This window comes from Mycteria americana, chromosome 5, assembly GCF_035582795.1.
Source record: "Mycteria americana isolate JAX WOST 10 ecotype Jacksonville Zoo and Gardens chromosome 5, USCA_MyAme_1.0, whole genome shotgun sequence".
Lineage (NCBI taxonomy): Eukaryota > Metazoa > Chordata > Aves > Ciconiiformes > Ciconiidae > Mycteria > Mycteria americana.
This window is the reverse complement of record NC_134369.1, coordinates 56,788,493-56,808,659: the sequence shown is the minus strand read 5'-3', so window position 1 is coordinate 56,808,659 and position 20,167 is coordinate 56,788,493. Positions and strand designations below refer to the sequence as shown.

The 20,167-nt window shown below is 40.7% G+C and overlaps 1 protein-coding gene across 16 annotated transcripts in view; it reads right to left on the bottom strand.

Annotated features, from left to right (window-relative positions):
* The window catches only part of UNC79 (unc-79 subunit of NALCN channel complex), a 122,277-nt gene that overhangs the window by 19,673 nt on the left and 82,437 nt on the right, over nt 1-20,167 (bottom strand). For all 16 annotated transcript variants that reach the window (XM_075503480.1, XM_075503484.1, XM_075503485.1 and 13 more), the window contains 4 exons: nt 18,630-18,698; nt 17,919-18,029; nt 5,355-5,459; nt 19-96 (listed from right to left, as the gene is read on the bottom strand). In XM_075503480.1, coding sequence (XP_075359595.1) covers nt 19-96; nt 5,355-5,459; nt 17,919-18,029; nt 18,630-18,698 — 363 coding nt within the window. The remainder of the gene's footprint in view (nt 1-18; nt 97-5,354; nt 5,460-17,918; nt 18,030-18,629; nt 18,699-20,167) is intronic.

Below are 20,167 nucleotides of genomic sequence, written 5' to 3'. Positions count from 1 at the left end.
GTTTGATTCAGTACTTACTCCAGGCATAGAGGCAATCATCTGTTTATGCAAGATTGTTGACTCAGCTAGTTTTGTTCCAGCATCTGCGCAAACAAACTAGGAAGAAATTAAAAACAAGTTATTTTTTAATTAGTATTGGAGGAACCTGAAGACACTAATAAGTTATTCATGACTTTATTAAAATCAGTTTAGATCTCTTCTTGCTTTTATTCATGGTAATTTGCCTTAAGAGCTCTCTTTCTTTATAAACAACCTAGTTAACTCACCATTAGAAATGGGCTAATTTTAATGAAAAAAAAATCTGACTTTAATGTGCTTAATTAACACATATATGCTGTGTAGGAGCAATCTGAAGAATATTATATAATAAATCAGACTTTCTTTATGAGCAAAAATATGTATCTTTGCTATTCCTTGTATATATCAAATGTTCCTCTTTCATTATAGAGGAAATCATGATAGAGGATGATAAGGCAGCATGCCATGTTCTTCACTGTGATATTACAATACTTTCACTGAAGTTATACAATGATGAATTATATGAACAATTTTGAAGTTGAGAATATACTGGTATGGTGTAGTATAACTTCTGCATAATGCAGGCCACAATCCTACAAAAATACAAGCTGTTTCTGAGAGAAAGTTAGTATCATTCTGTTATAGTAGAATATCTCTAATTGCTTTTCTTATGCTTTTATTTTCCTTGCCTTTTTTTTTTTTTGCTTCTTTTTATTTCTAAATCCCTTGAGCCAAAATCTCTGATGTTCACATCATTCATATATTAGACCTGCTACTATTGTTATTTAATCATTATAAGCTTCAATAATGCACTGGACACCCTGCAGATGATTTGCTTATTCCTAAAACTTGTTGTCCTAATACTGTATTTGCACTTGAGCAATTTCTGTCCATAGTGATGCAACGTAACTTTCTAAGAAAGAGCAGACAGTAAAGAACTGTCAAACTAAAGTCTAAGCCTTAATTTTCTTTCTTGAAAATGAATACCATGGTACCTTCACAAACTGAGACAGATATTGACTACACAATATATTTTACAATTGTTTGATGCATGTGTTAGCAGTACTTTCAATGACTGACTACTCTTCTTGAGAAATATTTCCAAATATCCTTTACAGACCTAGAATTTACACTTACACTTCCACGAGCTTTACCTTTCAATGGCAGGTTTGATCTGAACTCAGACTGCCTGCCAAGACTTGGAAACTACTCAACCTATGTCTTGACGAAGAATCTGTTCTTTGGGCTAAATACCAGAAAGACATACCTGAGTTTAGATTAATAATCTAATTAGGTATCCTCAGACATAGGCCTGGCTCCAGTTGACTCTTCTGGTTAGAGTTTATTTGACACCAAAATAAGCCAAATGGAAATAAAACAAGAATCTAACTCATACTTCAGTTGAGAGATAGCCTGGTGCCCTTCTGTACCACAGCTCTAATAATTACATGGGAAGCAAAAGAAAGCCTTAGGGTTATGGGTTGTATCAATCCAGTAAAGGCAGTTGAGTCTCAGTTCAAACAGCAACCATGACTTTCCACTTCTCTTTTAAAAGAAGGACCATTAATGGACTTAGGCAAATAGATGACAGACTTTCTCCCAAAGCACCCTTTCTCAGAAAGAGCAATGCTGACGCTGGGTCTGCTGGACAACACATAAGTTGTTTTCCTGTGTGAAGCATTTCTCAGTCAACCATTTGTGTGTAGATTAGGGTTCCCTTGTACTACATCAGCTGCAAAAAAGGACCACAATTCCCTGAAAAATCTGGCTGAGTAAATTTAGCATCCAACAGTGAGTTCAGTGCACTGCTACAGACATTGTACAGCACTCACCATATAAGTCAACAAAAAACCCTTGCCAAAGACAAATGTCATTTATTTCAGACAATATTTTCTAAGAACAATAATAAGCAGCAGCCAAAGCAACCTCTACTGGCCTCCTGTAAGCTTTCTACATCTTTTGCACAGAGGAGTTTGGGTTAAATAACAGATATTAATTTATATGTGAAAAACGGGTTACAAACTCCATTCCATTTCTAATGAATAATTAGGCCTTGTTTAGCTTATCTTTCTCATCATCAGACTGCCATTTCCAAGGATCCTTCCTAAAGTTGCAATGCAGTCAGAAGAGGATGAGAAAACCAAACTCAAAGTGAAAAATTTATTACATTTCCAGTCCAATTCACTGTCCTTTATGTTGTCTCCCTCTACAAATACTACAATACATTAAGATTTCACTGGCAAGAAATTTAATGCCAGCCATATGTAAAGAAAAAAGGAAAGAAAAATACCCCTACACTGCAAAAAGATGAGAAATGGGCAAATAATTTCCATGCCTCTTACTAGCACTGTCTGCTGAGATACAGCTGCAGAACAATGTCTAAACAGGAATGTCTGCTGACTGTAGTGAATTATCTATATACCATAATCTACCTATATTATACCTCCATTCATAATCAGTTTTTAAAATATATATTCTTATAAACATATTATATGTAACTTTAAATCCTTCCATTCAGTAATTAGTAGACCAGATCTCCACAGAAACATAAACTGACACTACTAGATATACACTGATTTACATTAGCTGAAGTTCCAGCCCAAAATAGGAGTCACCTAAATAAAACAGATCAGATACACTGAACCTTAGAGCCTGACTGAACAAGCAAATCCTAATGAGACACTAATATAATCTGAAGTCAGTGGAAATCCTGAAGATGTGTGCTGGTGAAATGGGAGCAGGAGAAAAGTACTGCGAAACAAAATGCTGGGTGAAGAAGCAGTTCCTATGGAAACCCATGGAACAGCAGCATATACATGATGGCTTTCATTTGCTAGGACAAATCAAGGAGACAGACTTTCTGTACCCTTTATCATCCAGGACACATATGCAATGATTGGGGTGATCTGGTTAAAATTCTCATTCTTTGTAAAGTGGGATAAAGTTAACTCTCATCTTAGCACTGATGTCACCAGTGACACTGATGGCACCATGTAATCTGGATGAATGTGGGTGTCAAATGTACATTCCTAGGAATTCCTTTGTTAGTCAGCCCACGTCTGATCTATCATTAAATTAAAGTGCTCCTAGCTCCTCTGTTACCTCGAACATTTTGACTGAATCTCTGTATTCTGTGTGCACTGTCTGTACAGAATCTTGTATACAGGGTAACATGTCCACGGGGACATGACTGTCTTGGAAATTAAAACCATTTCCGTTTGGTACTGTGTTAACCCTGCCATAGCTTTATGCATTCAAACCTATACAATTTCAATTAATATTGTAGTGGCTTTGTGTGGTAAAGAGATGAAGCAATCCCTTCGTTCTATTAGTGACACCTGAAAATATTCAGATACGTATGTGTTTCTACTAGCAGGTTTCTTAAATTACAACGGTGCTTAAGATGGGCTTAGTGGTTACTACGGTATTTAAATTCAAGAGGCTGTTGAATGATTCAGACCACATACTACTGAGGGCTGCCAATTTGCACAGTCAATGGGAGAAGTAGTCATCATGCCTCCAGTAGGCATCTATGGCAGATGGTCTGAATACAACCCCTATTCTTTACCACTGACTGCATAAAAACAGAAGCTGGCTGCTTTGGATAGCAGGAAATATGAATCACTTCATCAACCTCTGAAAGAGAGACATCATAAAAGACATTTATATCCACATTAGGTGCTGTTGTGTAAGGTATGAATACATCCCAAAGTGAATACAGGACATAGGAACAGTGCTAGGAGGAAAACCCAGGCAATTATTGTTTTATCTTTATGAGATAAAGAAAATGTAAGGGAGTTTTGCTCACTGTGTCTATCAGGCGATTGACTCAATGTGAAGGACAAGTGTTTACCAGTTAAATCCCACTACCAAAACTGGTGTGGCATGTTTGCATTCTCAAATGAGGAATTCAGGATTGACTAGACTGTGAGATTGTCACCCTGTGGGGTAGCCATAGGACTGAGCTATACAACGGAGCAATGCAGAAAAATTGTTTTATTCTGTAGTACAGCAAAAGTCAGCTCAAGTCAACAAACACCAATGCACATGGTATCAAGCTGCATCACTGCACATGTAAGACAGAAAGAGGTTGGTGGTTGTTATGTTATTTGATGGTCTTGGCTGGGACTGAAAAAAGAAGTCTGGGCTTAAAAAAAAAAAAAAAGGCAGCAAATTTCTGCTTTTTAAATGAAAATGGATTTAAAAAAATAACCCTTTATCATCAAAAGAAAAAAACCCAAGTGTTATTCTTCCCTGCCCCAACTTCTTCCCCTAACACTGATGGTATAATAATTGTTTTCAGTGTTATCATAACTGCTATATAATTTCACTTGTCAGTATTATTTCTCTGTCAACTGGCAACCACTTATTTACTATGAGTAATGTACCAGTACTCAAAAGAAAACGAGCCCATAGTAAGCTACATGAGGCTTTGACCCCATAATGGGAGAGGAAAGAGTGAATGGAGCTGTGATGCTGGGAGCGTTATGAATGATCTACATAACAAACATCTTGCTTGAACCTTATGGAGTGCTGTTATGCTGGTCCCCTAAATGCATATAATGGTTGGCTCACTGTAAACTACGAGAGCCCACTACCTGTGATTAAAATTGATGGACTTCAGTAAATTTTTTCTGTGGGACAGGCTTGTGGTGCCAAACAGTGCCACACTTGGCATTTTGGAGGCAGAAAGATTTTTCACAAGTTTGTACCTTACTTCCTCAGATTTTCCTATGAAAAAGCTAGCTTAACTCCTACCTCAGCAATCCACAGAATGAAAGGAAGAGAAATATTGTCTATGTATTCTTTGCTGGAAAATTCCATGTTAAAAGAGAATGGCCTTCAGGGACTGGAGACAGCCTACTGCCTGCCTGAATAGACAGAAACGGAGTTCTGGACCATGATCAACCAGCACCCACACAAACTGCTCACTGGCTTTGGGGCTATGATACAAAGACAAGGCAACAGCTGGGGCAGCTGCCCCACTGGGACATGGTATGAAGCTCAATGGACTTGATCCTTACAGGTCCCTTCCAACTCGAGATAGATTATATGATCCTCAGTACATCAACAATGATGCACAGGTCATTATCATCCTGGCAAATGTGGATTCCCAGTTTAGTTTCTTAAATTTTAGTGTAGGAATCTAAATGTATGTACCTATGGTTACAAATGTAATTGGACTTTGATTCCAAAAATAGTTGTTTCCTCTGACATTGCTGGTACTTTCTGCAACCACATTGGACTTGGACTTGCCTTCCTCCCCCCCCCCCCCCCCCCCCCGAATTTGGGCCAAGACAGGATCAGTATGAGAATTACATGAGAATCTCCTGTACCTGCACCAACAGCAGCAGATTCATGTCTGGTAAGGGTGACTTTAACTTGAGTGCCTGCAGTAACTCCAATATGACACTGCGCGTCAAGTAGAATTTGTCCCTTTCCTATAACAGAAAAACATGGAATTATGAATGTCTTGAAATTCACTGAAACCCACTAGTAAACCATAAATATACTTTGTATCTAAGTTGGAGAATAAAACAGTTACAAAAGTGTACTGGTTGCTCCTGTCTTACAAAAAGGCAGATATCAATGAGGGTGATTCTCCCTTGAACTTGTATCAGGCATTATATCCAAGATTTTAATATTTCACATGTGAAATATAGATAGATTTTATAAACCAGTTATAAAGCCCAGGCATGCAGCATAGCTTTCACTAAGTAGTTCTATATAAAGGGAAAAGGGGAAAGCAGTAAGGATTGACACAGGAGAACAAAACCGTCAATATTACTTAGCATTATTCTTTCATTAAACCTGCCAGAAATGGTCTACATTTTACCATATGCTTTTTCTGTTGTCATTCCCCTTAAAATAAGGGTGCCTGCACTAAGGCAGCTTGGACATCTATTTTCATTCATTAGACCAGCAGTACTTTTCCACTTACACAATAAAAAACATCTTGGCTACGGCTGCTACAACAGAAACATTTTAAAACATAGGGGAAAATCAGCCAATGGAGATTAGAACATAGAAGCCTAAGAATAGAGTTGTAGAGCTGAGACAGCAAGGAGGTACAAGAGATAAGATGAGCCTGTTATACATCTTACTTTGACATTCTCTGACTTTAGAAGATAAGATAAAAATGTGGAACAAATCTGTAACCTACTACTGACCACAGCAACTCAAGAATTTTGATCAGCAGGAAGACTTACACTGAGCTCTCTTTCAAATGACCATTAGAGATGAAATAATGTCTAATAAAGAGAGCATATCCAAAGTGTCCTTAAGATTTAAAACCTAGTATCTTCCATCTTGTGAATCTCATGCAATTGCCAGCTCACTTAAGTTAAATGGGTAGAACTTTTTACTCAGGGCCTCAGTTCCTCTGTGACATCTGTAAAATGGCATAATAATGTTTGCCTCTTCCTCAGAGAAGTCGTGAGGTTTAGTTAGTGAGGGTCAGTTTGAAGGCCACCTCCAACTGCACACAGTAGCAAGTGCAGCTAACAGGGAAGGAGTTGTAGGAGATGAATAGCTGCAAGGGAGAGTGAGCTTTGGTTGCAGCAAACCAAGAAGCCAGTCACCCACGTTCCTCCTCAGAAAGCCGATGTCACCACATTGTACCTGCGTAGCATATTGCCAAACAAAGCTTACAGCAACAGTGCTTGCCTCCCTGTCGTGGTTTAACCCCAGCTGGCAACTAAGCACCACAGCTGCCTGCTCACTGCCCTCCCCAGCAGGATGGAGGGAAGAGAATTGGAAGGGTAAAAGTGAGAAAATTTGTGAGTTAAGAACAGTTTAATAATTGACATAAAACAAAACAGTAATAGTCACAACATTAATAATAAATTGTAATGAAAAGGAAAATAGCAGAGAGAAATAAAACCCAAGACAGACAAGTGAATATCCCTTTGGTCAGTTGGGGTCAGCTGTCCCAGCTGTGTCCCCTCCCAACATTTTGTGCATCCCCAGCCCACTCGCTGGTGGGGTGGTGTGAGAAGCAGAAAAGGCCTCGACTCTGTGTAAGCACTGCTCAGCAATAATGAAAACACCTCGGTATTATCAACACTGTTTCCAGCACAAATCCAAAACATAGCCCCATACTAGCTACTATGAAGAAAATTAACTCTACCCCAGCCAAAACCAGCACATTCCCCACCCCTTATTCCATACCATTTACGTCATGCTCAGGTCCCACACTATCCAATACATCCTCATTAACCACCACCCCCCTTCCCATCCTTTGATACAATACACAGAAATCATTGCCTTAGTCTATGGACCACCCCTGTGAAATGCCTGTAAAATGTCCATAAATGTCCACAAATGTCCACTGAATTCATTTAGTCTATGACTTTGGGCTCCATCTGTTATGGTGGTCACTCAGGACAGGAGAGGTGTTGTGCTGCGTGGAGTTATTGGGCACCAAAGCCAGCTCAGGTCAGGTCACCGATTTACTTGCATTGCTCCTTTGCAAGGCTTGTCCTCCATTGGTTGGGGTGGTTCCTGCTATAGTAATTCCTATAACATGCAACTCAAATCCCAGGTTACAACAATTTAAAGGTATATCCATTACAATCTCCACCCCTGGTCCCTTTGGGCCAGGCTGTAGGGTTTAACATTGCAATGAACCCCTCCTCTTGCTCCTAGCCTGGCTAGTAACAAGGGGTTCCTGCTACAGTAATTCCCATAACATGCAGCTCAAATCATTTTCACCCAGGATTAAATAACTTTGAGGTACACATTAAACTCCCCCATCCTTCTGCACTACCCACTAAGTGCACCCAGGTCCTTGAGCAAAAACAGTCCCACGAACAGGTTTATCCTTTCCTGAGGAAGGAATAACCCAGACTGTTTTTCCCAACAAGTTCCTTATATGTACTATGGGGATCTTATCTCCTTCCACAGTGCACAAGCGTTTTGATTGGGCAGGGCCAGGTCGATTGGCAGATCCTCTAGTGTTAACTAGCCAAGTGGCTTCTGCTAAATGTGTATCCCAATGCTTGAATGTGTCAGCACCCATTGCTCTCAGTGTAGTTTTTAACAGCCCTTTGTATCATTCAATTTTCCCGGAGGCTGGTGCCTGATAGGGGATGTGATACATCCAGTCAATGCCATGCTCTTTGGCCCAGGTGTCTATGAGGTTGTTTTGGAAATGAGTCCTGCTGTTGGATTCAATTCTTTCAGGGGTGCTGTGTCACCATAAAACTTGCTTTTCAAGGCCCAAGATAGTGTTCCGGGAAGTGGCATGGGTCACAGGGTATGTTTCCAACCATCCAGTAGTCACTTCCACCATTGTAAGCACATGGTGCTTGCCATGGTGGGTTCGTGGTAATGTGATATAATCAATTTGCCAGGCTTTCCCATATTGATATTTCAGCCATCGTCCTCTATACCAAAAAGGCTTTAGTGCTTGGCTTATTTGATTATGGCGCTCGTTTGACATTCATGGATAACCTGTGCAATGGAATCAATAGTCAAGTCCACCCCTCGATCACGAGCCCATTTGTATGTTGCATCCCTTCCTACATGTCCTCATGTGTCATGGGCCCACTGAGCGATAAATAGCTCATCCTTATGCTCCCAATCCAGATCCACCTGACCCACTTCAATTCTAGCAGCCTGGTCCACCTGCTCATTGTTTCCATGTTCTTCAGTGGCCCGACTCTTGGGTACATGAGCATGTACGGGACATACTTTTACAACCAGGTTCTCTACCCAAGCAACAATATCTTGCCATAATTCAGCAGTCCAGATGGGTTTACCTCTGCACTGCCAGTTGGTCTGCTTCCATTGCTGTAGCCACCCCCACAGAGCATTTGCCGCCACCCATGAGTCAGTATAAAGTACTGGCCATTTTTCTCATTCAGCAATACTTAAAGCCAGCTGGATGGCTTTCACCTCTGCAAACTGACTTGATTCACCTTCTCCTTCAGCAGTTTCTGCGACTTGTCATGTAGGACTCCACACAGCAGCTTTCCACCTTCCATGTTTTCCCACAATACGACAGGATCCATCTGTAAACAGGGCATATTGTTTTTCATTTTCTGGTAATTTATTATACAGTGGGGCCTCTTCAGCACGTGTCACCTCCTCTGGTGACACTTTTGGCCCTCTGGCCAGTCCATGTTCACTGCCAGGATTCCTGGGCAGTCGAGGTTTCCCATTCAAGCCCATTGCGTTATCAGTGCGACCCACCTACTCCATGTAGCATCAGTTGCATGACGTGTAGAGGGGACCCTCCCTTTCAAAATCCAGCTGAGCACAGGCAATCGAGGTGCCAAAAGGAGCTATGCTTCAGTACAAACCACTTCTGAAGTGGCTTGAATTCCTTCATATGCCGCTAGTATTTCTTTTTCAGTCGGAGTGTAACAGGCTTCAGATCCCCTATATCCCCGGCTCCAAAACCCTAAGGGTCAACCTCAAGGGTCAACCTTGAGTTTCTCCAGGAGCTTTCTGCCAGAGCCTCCAGGTGGGGCCATTAACCCTGGCTGAGGTGTAAAGCACGTTTTTCACATCTTGTCCTGTCTGGACTGGCCCAAGGGCTACTGCATGAACTATCTCCCGTTTAATGTGTTCAAAGGCTTGCTGCTGCTCAGGGCCCCATTCAAAGTCGTTCTTCTTCCAGGTCTCTCGATAGAGAGGATTGACGATCAGACTATTAGCTGGAACATGCATTCTCCAGAAACCCCCAACACCTAAGAAAGCTTGTGTTTCTTTCTTGTTAGTTGGTGGAGACATAGCTGTTATTTTATTGATCACATCCATTGGGATCTGACAACACCCATCTTGCCATTTTATTCCTAAAAACTGGATCTCCTGTGCAGGTCCCTTGACCTTACTTTGTTTTGTAGCAAAACCAGCTTTCAAAGAATCTGGATTATTCTTCTCCCCTTCTCAAACACTTCTTCTGCTGTATTGCTCCACACAATGATGTCATCAATATACTGCAGGCGTTGGGGAGCTTCACCTTGTTCCAGTGCAGTCTGTATCAATCCATGACAAATGGTGGGACTGTTTCCACCCCTGTGTACTGGATACCCCTCCACGTGAAAGCAACCTGTGGCATGCACTCCTGCTGTCAGAGGGATCAAGAAAAACACATTGGCGATATCAGTTGTTGCATACCATTTGGCATCCTTTGACTCCAGTTCATATTGGAGTTCTAGCATGTCTGGTATGGCAGCACTCAGCAGTGGTGCGACTTCATTCAGGCCTCAATAGTCCACTGTTAGCCTCCACTCTCCATTAGATTTTTGCACTGGCCATATTGGGACTATTAAAGGGTGAATGAGTCCTACTGATCACTCCTTGACTCTCCAGTCACCAGATCAATTTATGGATGGGAACCAGGGAGTCTCAATTGGTGCGGAATTGTCACCAGTGCACTGTCATGGTAGCAATTGGCATCTGCTGTTCTTTAACCCACAGCAACTCCACCACAGACAGATCCTCTGAGAGACCAGGAAAGCTAGACAGCTTTTTAATCTTCTCTGTACTCAAGGCAGCTATACCAAAAGCCCACCGGTACCCTTTTGGGTCCTTGAAGTACCCTCTCCTGAGGTAGTCTATGCCAAGGATACATGGAGCCTCTGGACCAGTCACAATAGGATGCTTTTGCCACTCATTCCTAGTTAGGCTTACCTCAGCGGCCAACACAGACAGTTCTGGAGATCCCCCTGTCACTCCAGAAATACAGATGGATTCTGCCCTTTTATAATCTGATGGTATTACAGTACACTGTGCACCAGTGTCCACTAGGGCTTTATACTCCCGTGGGGCTGATGTGCCAGGCACCTTCAAATCCACACAGTCCAGTAAACCCGGTTGTCCCTTTCCTCCACCTGGCTGTAGGCAGGGCCCCTCTAGTCCTGGTCAGAGTCCTCATTACTCGATTTTTGTAACTGCAAAACAGAAGTCCCCTTCATCAGGGTCACAGTATGATCAGCCCTTCTACTCTGCCCAACAAACACTGGAGCAGTAATTTTCCTGGATGGATGCTTTTTGGCTGTTGTTTTTCCTTGCAGTTCCTGTACCTGAGCTTCTAGTCTCCAGGTAGGTTCACCATCCTACTTCCTCATGTCCTCCCCCTGGTCACACAGGAAGAACCACAGGGTTGCACATGGTGTGCGCCACCAGTACCCTTTCCTTTGAACAGAAAAAGGCTGACTCTTAATAGCTGAGGCCTTGGTTGGAGTGCATGAGGAAGACCTATCCTTCTTGGCTTGCTCAGACATTCTTTGGGTCAGTTTGTCCACAGCCAAGACACAGGCCCACATGGAGGAAGCAAGATTATCTTCATATTCTCGGAGTTGTCTGGCCAATTCATCTATAGTTGGTGCCTCCGTGTCTGTCCAACTCATTGTCGCCAGGGTGTGGGTGTATGACATCGGCGCATTTTGTACAAACTTTCACCACATGGACCATGTGCACCAGATTTCATCCGGGTCTTTGGATGCCTGGTCATCATCCAGGTTGTTATAGATTACCTCCGACACGGCTAATTCCCTCAGATACCGGATATACCTCCCTCAATGTTCGTCCACTTGCTTCGGGAATTTGCAAGTTCTTCCTTGAAGGGATACCTGTCCTTCACACTTGACAGGAGTTGCCGCCAAAGACTGAGGACTGCTGCCTTTTTTCCAATCCCTTTGTCAATGGCCTTATCCTTAGCAAAGGATCCTAGCTGCTGGGCTTCCTTACCCTCTAATTCCTGACTACTGGCCCCAATATCCCAGTGTCAGAGTAACCAGCTGAGAATTAGCTCACCTGGTTGACAGCTAAAATCTTTTCACATATCTTGCAGCTCACTTAGGGATAGGGATCGGGTGGTTTCTGTCTCATTTATGATTTCAGTCTCTTCCTCCTCCTGTTCTTGGGACTACTCTGCTGCAGAACAGGGTGCCCTTCTGATTCTTTCTCTTTCTTCCTCTTAGGAGAAGCTTCTTCATCGCTTACTAAATGAGCTGATTTCAATTTCCATTGTTTCTTTCTAGTTATAGGGGTGACTGATATAGTGTCTGGTTTAGCCATAGCATCTGTTGGTATGTTTTCCTTCTCTTCTCCCTGAGGGTGCTGCATAATATCGAGCAGTGTTTGGTAGATGTTGGCCAGGGCCCAGCGCAGTGTGGCAAGTTGTGCCTCTTTGGAATAGCCACGGCATTTTTTTCAAGCATTCTATCACTTCATCAGGATCCTGTAGTTGTTCGGGAGTGAAGTTCCAGACCATTGGAGGTGAGAAATTCTCTAGATACCTGCTCCTATTCTCCCACATGCTGTGCCACTCATGACCATACTCCCACAGAGGCTGGGTCATATTCCTAAATTGCTTGTTAACCTTAGACAAAACTGAAGCAATATTCCTAAGAAATACAAATAGAAGTATTTTAACTATCCAAGGATGTTCAAGACTGAGAAGTTATTGTAACGAGGGAGAAAACATCACAGAAGAAGGTAGCGAAGGTGCCATTTCCTCCACAAAAAACCTCTCAAAGGAATAAGTATAATTGGTAATTGTCTCCAGGAGATGGTACCCGAAGTACAGTAAGGGGTTCAGTACAGAGCCAAAATACCAGATTAAGCTCAAGGTCAGTGTTTTAATAACAAATATGCCAGGCAAAACATCACTAATCACTACAGAGCACAGCAAACTGCAAAAGCCAACACCAATCTTTAACATGTACACCAAAAAAAAGAGCATGGCACAGATCAGATAAACTAATATCAAGAACAGATGAATCAATATCGTGACCCACAACTGTTAACATATATAAATCCCTCCTAATATGCTCTGGTCAACCTCTTATTATTTCAAACCCTTCGAGCCCCACGTTGGGCACCAAAAAGGACTGTTGTGGTTTAACCCCAGCTGGCAACTAAGCACCACACAGCCACTTGCTCACTCCCCCGTCCCAGCAGGATGGGGGGAAGAGAATTGGAAGGCTAAAAGTTAGAAAACTTGTGGGTTGAGATAAGAACAGCTTAATAATTGACATAAAATATTATAATTATAATTATAATAAACAATAACTTGTAATGAAAAGGAAAATAACAAAGAGAGATAAATAAAACCCAAGAAAGACGAGTGATGCAAGTGAAAACAATTGCTCACCACCAACCGACTGATGCCCAGCTAATCCCCGAGCAGTGCCCCCTGGCCAACATTTCCCCTAGTTTTATTGCTGAGCATGACATCATATGGTGTGGGATATCCCTTTGGTCAGTTGGGGTCAGCTGTCCCAGCTGTGTCTCCTCCCAACTTCTTGTGCACCCCCAGCCTACTCACTGGTGGGGTGGGGTGAGGAGCAGGAAAGGCCTTGACTGTGTGTAAGCACTGCCCAGCAATAACAAAAACATTCCTGTGTTATATCAAGGCTGTTTCCAGCACAAATCCAAAACATAGCCCTATACTAGCTACTATGAAGAAAATTAACTCTACCCCAGCCAAAACCAGCATACTCCCACAGTACCTACATACCTTTTAATGAAAATAGATTTTAAATATCAGCCCCTGGTTTGGGCAAAGGTGCCAAAACAACAGAATGGTATGTCTTTCATGGACATTATGATACCAGTCTATGAATCAAGAGACCTTACTTCAAGCTCCTAGTTTGAGCTTCTGTTACATGGAGTGTGCAGATAGATAACACAGTTAGCTGATGGAATGGGCCCCAAACTACAGTGGTCCTTATCTGACTACATTGCTGCAGTCTAGGCAGCAAAACTCACAGGAAGCTAACACTCCAAAATCAACTAAAAAAAAAATCATTCCCTTATGGGAACGGCAAACACTGGATCACTTCAGCTGTATTATAAAACCATTACTTGAGGAGACAAGTACTCTAAAGTCACACATCCCACATGCATGAGTGGTGCTCTGATAAGAATAATACAATATAAGAATATACACAAGAGGTCAGACCAGAACAAATATCCTCAGTATCTTCTCTCCAACAAGGCCATAAGCAGATGCAAAAGGAAGAATAAAAACAAGGCAAGCATGTATAATTCCCACTACTACTCTCCTAGCCACCAACTATTTTCAGCTCAGGGAACTTCTGAGCTCAGTGTGGTTTCTGTATAATTCATAACTCTCAGTGGGTTTCTCTTCCATGTTTGTGTCCATTGACCTCTTGGACCCATGTCAACTTTTAGCACCCACAGTACTTGGCAAGGAGTCACACACTGTTGGAACCACTTCCCTTTACTTGCTTTGACACTGGTTCCTACAAACTTCACATTGTTCTTGCTCTTGTACTGGAAAAGCATGAAATTACCCATCCCTGTCTGGGTCACTTGTGACCTTACAGACCTCTCTCACATTCCAATCAGTTGTTGCTTTTTCAGTTTGAAGAGTCCTAACTTAGTTATGTGGAACTCATCTCACTGTTTGATCGTTCTTGTTACTGTTATCTGAACTTTCTCTGATTCTACTATATTCTATTGGGAATGGAGAACCAGAACGGTGCACAATACTTAAGGTGCAAATAGACCCTGATTACTTGCTAGAATTCACCAACAAGAACAACCCTTCCCACCATCACATGCCTTCACAGTCTTGAGACACATACATAATGCAGTGCCATGCTCAGACGGTTGACAATTACATGCTCCAAAACACTGGACAGAAGTTCCTATTGGTAACCCAGTACAGTAGCCTGCATATACTGGAAGAGAAGAGAGGTAAAATTCTTTCAAAAGCATTCAGCTATTTTAAAGACTAACACCTATGCTACACAGGATATAATTGGGCCATAATAAATTGCTTTGTCAGAACACTAGGAAGGAAGCATAGGCTTCATGAATCCCAGCTTTCCTTGGCTCTAAGGATAATACAACAGTAAGCTACCTCTTTGTCAAAGAAGTCTCCTATCTCACAGTCTAAGCTCTTCATGTTTGTTAAGCACATGCAGTGCAGAGAGATGAAGCAAAATCAAGCAAAATGTTTTTTGACATCTGACCTCTTTCTTCCTGCACTATAAATCAGGAGTGATAACACCAAAGTCAATAGCCCAGAGTACCCTTCCTATCGAAGTCTACTTATTTCTATCATTCTGCTGGTGATAAATATGTATAAACATGGTTTATACATACTTTAAGAACTTTATATTCTGCAACAGAGCTGTAAATGGGTATTAGTTCCATGAGAATAACACCCAGGAGAGTCACACGTGTAAACCTGGTACCAAAGAGTGAAGAATACAACCCCTTTAGCCTCTGTTCAGCCAAATTAACCATCTAGAATTTCTATGCATCCCTATAAAAAAATGCCTTGCAACCTTCAAACTGTGACTTGCCAGAGGTCTATGTGTAGAAAGTGAAACTACTGAAGTTTGTTTCTACCAGTATCTCAGGGCCCAAACTTAGTAATAAGAATAGTAAATTTGTTTCTTTAATGGAGTGGTATGCTATCCTCCAAGTAAGCCAGTATAAAGCAAAATTCCTCATTTTATCCCTGTTGCTACTACAGTAATTAAAAATACTGAAGATCAGCCACTTCAAGATTCTTTAAAAAAATTCAATAGCAAAATCATGTCACGTCCAATTCAGTGGCATTCTGCATTTACTTAATAAGGGTCAACAGAATGCTAGCAAAAGGCTAAGTTTAGGTTCAAGCTTCTGCAGCTGTAAGAGATAAGAAAGCCAAAAAGTACCCATTTAGGACCTTAAGATACTTGAAAGGAAAACTAAAGATAAGAAGATTACAATCCACAGAAGAGATCCTACTCTCAACTGAGAGCTCCAAAGGCACTGAAAAAATCAAATTGCTGACCTGGAACAGAAACTCAGACAAGGAAATATCAGATTGATGTGAGTCTTCAGGCTCCAAGACAAGAGAAACTGAGATATTCTTGCCACAGGGTATTAGGAAAATGTTGGAGATAAGAAAAGATTTGGAGCGGTTGTACAGCACTGACCTCTACAAAGTGCATGTCAGAGTGTCTTTGAAAAGACAAGAATCCTCCATAGCTTAGCTGGAAGTTGGTGTTTTGTTCCAGCCAGCACATTCAAAGTTGCAAAACAAATAATTAAATCTGAATAGTTTCAGTGTTCACAAATTATATTCCTTCTGAAATTCTCTTCTACGTGGTATTCTATCACAAACAACGCTATTACTTGGCTACAGTGATTTCCACTGTAGAGAAACACAGACATCACAACTGATTTGTTTTTTCCTAACAGCAGTCATTAATTTGATATTTCTAATGCAAAACCATGGTAAACTTTCCGAAATAACAAAGATAATGTAGTGTGGAGTTCCACTAAATTAAGCATTTTGTGGCTATAAATTGCAGGAGACCATTCACTAATGATTCCATTTCTGGGTCACCAGGTTGCATTAAACTAAATCAAGAAGGAGATTTTACCAAGTGCTATAACCCAAGCTTCCTGTGTGCAATTAAGTACTCAATATATTAATAGAACATTGAACCAGGAAGCGTGCAAGAGAAGCATGGGGTTTTTTAATACCATGGTTTTAATAAAATTTTCTTGAAATAACCGAAACTGTGGAGCATGAGGGGAGTGAAACATTTCCTGTATTTCACAATTTGCTTTAGCAGGCATACATGAAATAGTCTTATCAGACCACAAATGCAAGAGGAATGTCTTTGCTTTGGTTTTAAATGGGGCTCTTTTTGTTTCAATGAAAAAAACCCACTGTTGGACTTTAAGTTAACATTTTTCTCACTTTGCTTTGCCCAAAGCCTTAACTATAGATCTAACACAAATTACTTCATAGTCATTACTTCATAACTTCTGAAAGCTGGACAGTCTCTTCTGTATTCAGGATTTTTTTCTTTCATAAACTCTTCTCTTTCAAATGAAACAAAAAAGGTAGTATTTGTTTGCTGTAATTAAACATACTGTTAGTTTCTATTTAATGCTTCAAACCATTACATCTGGTAAAAGTTTTTCTTATTTTCTTGTGCAGTTTTCTGTGAGTGTCACTGCTTTTATCATTTCTTCTTCACTGTTTGTTCAGTGATATTTTAAGTCTTATCAAGACTGAGGCAACGCGTGTTCCACTTGTACATTATCCATATAGAAAATCACGTAGCTACTTATGAGAGAACATTTCCTGATGAATAATTACTGGTTTGACAAACATATCGAGGATGGAAAACTGTGCACTTAGTGGCTGAAGCAACATATTTTCTCAGTACCTTAACAATCTATATAATGGAGCATATAAGGGCTTAGTAAAAGGTTTGATTGGGTTTTGTGGATTTTGTTGTTGTTCAACTTCTCACCAATAGCTATAAAAATGAACTTGAGTAATAACCGAGTTATCTGTACACCATAGCTTTCATCCAGGAATCTTAAAAACTTTTTAAAGGTGCACACATACTGTTCTCTTTTCTACACAGCTTACAGCCACGCATGCCAAAGTGAGATACCTAATACAGAATGAAACAGGATCTAAGCTGGGAAGCTCCTAACTTGGAGTCTTCCACTTTACTTAGCTGTCTGTTGCCTCCCCTCACAGCTGTGCTCTCAAAAGGCAGTACCAGGAATATTTAAGTTTTTACTGCACAAGGTATGTGGCTAAACTTGTGCACAGATATATGACTGTACAGACATTTTAAGTCATGCATGAATACTGGATATCATCTCTACAAAAGAAAAAAATTTCCAAGTCATGAAATCACACCAAAGTACTTTTCTGAGCAATGTTTTCGGCAGGTTCCCTTTATCTGTGTCTATACTGTGAAACTCAGTATTATTAAAAGGTACTAAATCATGATTGCTACTTGATTAGCCAAACTACATTAAAACTGTTGACATGTCTGAAACTTGAGACTGATTTCATCTTTACTTACATACATACTACTTGAGGGAAGTAGGACTTTGTCTGTCCTATTTTCAGTTGTCCCTAAAGGAAGATACAGTCTCATTGTTACCTTAGTGAAGGCTCGGTAGCACAAACCACACAGTTCCACTAGGTAGGCCAGAGTGAAGACAGCATTCTGAATTACAAAGCTTAGTAATTTTGAAAAAGGCTCCAGAAGACTCTGCAATGACATAATTTAGAGAAATCAATAACTGGTTGCTCAGCAAAACAACAAGCATTCCAACTCTGAAACGTCTGAATGGAACAGCATTATTTTTAGCTCAGAGGCTATCTTGCTGGGATTTACACTGTTTCGGTCAAATGGCTACTCTATCTAGCATTTGCCTTCATGCTTGTATGAGAAATTAGAAGCAAAAAATTAGAAAACAGTTTCACCTCTGACACAGTGCTTATGAGATATAAGAGATTCTGTAGTATCTATGCAGGAAAACCTCACTGATCTCAGTGGAATTGTACTGCAGAACTTCTAAGGAAGTTCTTACTATCTTTTTTTTTTTAAAAGAAAAAAGGAGAAAAGAAAAAAAAGAGAACATCAAATCTTTAAGAAGATATACATTCACACCCACACAGGAATGTGATCCCACCCACACTTTTCTGTAACCTAGATTTCAAAGCTCTTATTATTCTCCAAAGAGTATCGGACTACACAATTTTATGCTTCTATTTAATACTTTCCCAGCTAGGGGATAAGAAGACATTCATAGAATAGCGCAGGCTGGCTAAATCTGAGGCAACAGAGTTTTGTCTTCTTGGAACTTACCCTGGTGGCACTAGTGGTAGGTATCTTCAACAAGCAAATCATGATTCTTAAACTAGAATCTAAAGAACACTGTGAACATATTTGAAGGCAGGAAAGAAAAAAAAAGAAAAAAAAAACCAAAACAAAACAGAGTTAGTACCTTTCTGTGCACGTCTTGCTTTTAGTGGTAGCAGCTATGAATAAGTTAAATCTGAAGAATGATCCCTGATGATTGACCTTTACTTACTTTGCCTAAACTGGCTTATTCCTGAACACACAATCAATGCCCTTCAGTGGTAACATACTACAGCATGGGCCTTGAGAAATTTCACTAAAAGGCTAGTTTAGAAAAGTTAACTTTACCCCGTTTATGACAAAAGTTTCCTAGAAATATATTTCCACTGTAATAAAAATTGATTGGGGGGGAAAAAAAAAAAAAAAAAAAAAAAAAGAGTGGGTTAGCAGGAGGTACGCACCATCTACCTCATGTTATATTTCTGTGGTTGCCCTGGGCTATGACATTTTCCCCCACACCCCAAGACAGGGCTGCAACTCACACCCCATAACATCAGAATGCACCCTGGCAATAGCTGCTCCAGAGGCCCCTCTAAAGTTGTTCCTTATGGTGTAACTGATTTTTCTTCTGTGTAAATCACACAGGCTGCAGCAGTGAATGGGACTTTTCAGGGTCTATCCATTGTCTTGCCTCATCCCTGCTTCAAACATCTAGAACAGCAAAGAGTCATTTATGACCCTGGAGGAAGGAACAGGAGATGGAAAGTTCAGGAGCAAGCAATTGTTTTACTTGTATCACTAATGATACCTCCCATGAATAAAAGGGAAATCAGAGTAAACACTCCATCTAAATGTTCTGTGAATGGCAGATACGCAGTTAGAACGATTAAGATCCAATTAATTTCTTTTTATTTATTTCAATTAGACAAGATGCAACAGATTGGGGTGGCTAGTACACAAAGGAAATGGTTACTGCCTGTTTGGCTTACTAAGTGCTGCAGGATAGTGCCTCAATTTACCAAAACCTAAAGAGGTTTCACAATCTGACTATTGCATAATAGTGTCAAGGAATTTAATATCATTCATGTAATTTGGTGGTGACACCCAATTTAGAAGACAATGTTATAAGTCACAAAGTTAGATTTCGGATCCTCCAGCTCATACTGAGCAACACTGTTTTGCACAGAAGAAATTACCACTGGGCTCATTCATGCCATAGGAAATAAAGTCAGAATAAGGGCATCAGAATCCCATGTTTACTGGAAAGACTCAGAAGTTTGTACTGTGTTTACTGAAAAGACATCTGGAAATGTACACAACACCAGGAGATAAGATCCCTCTGCATGTCCTCTGAGCACTCAGAAATCAGAGCCCAAAGCTTCTAGATTCAGTTTCTGCAACTATATTCTTATTACAGCCAGAACTACAACCTGGTAAGCCAAACAGGCTGGGCTCAATTCCCAGTAGTCTCAGTTCTCTCTGCCTGTCTGACTATTGTGTATTTTTAGCAAATTAATTAGGTGGTGCTGCTCTTCTTGAGAGTT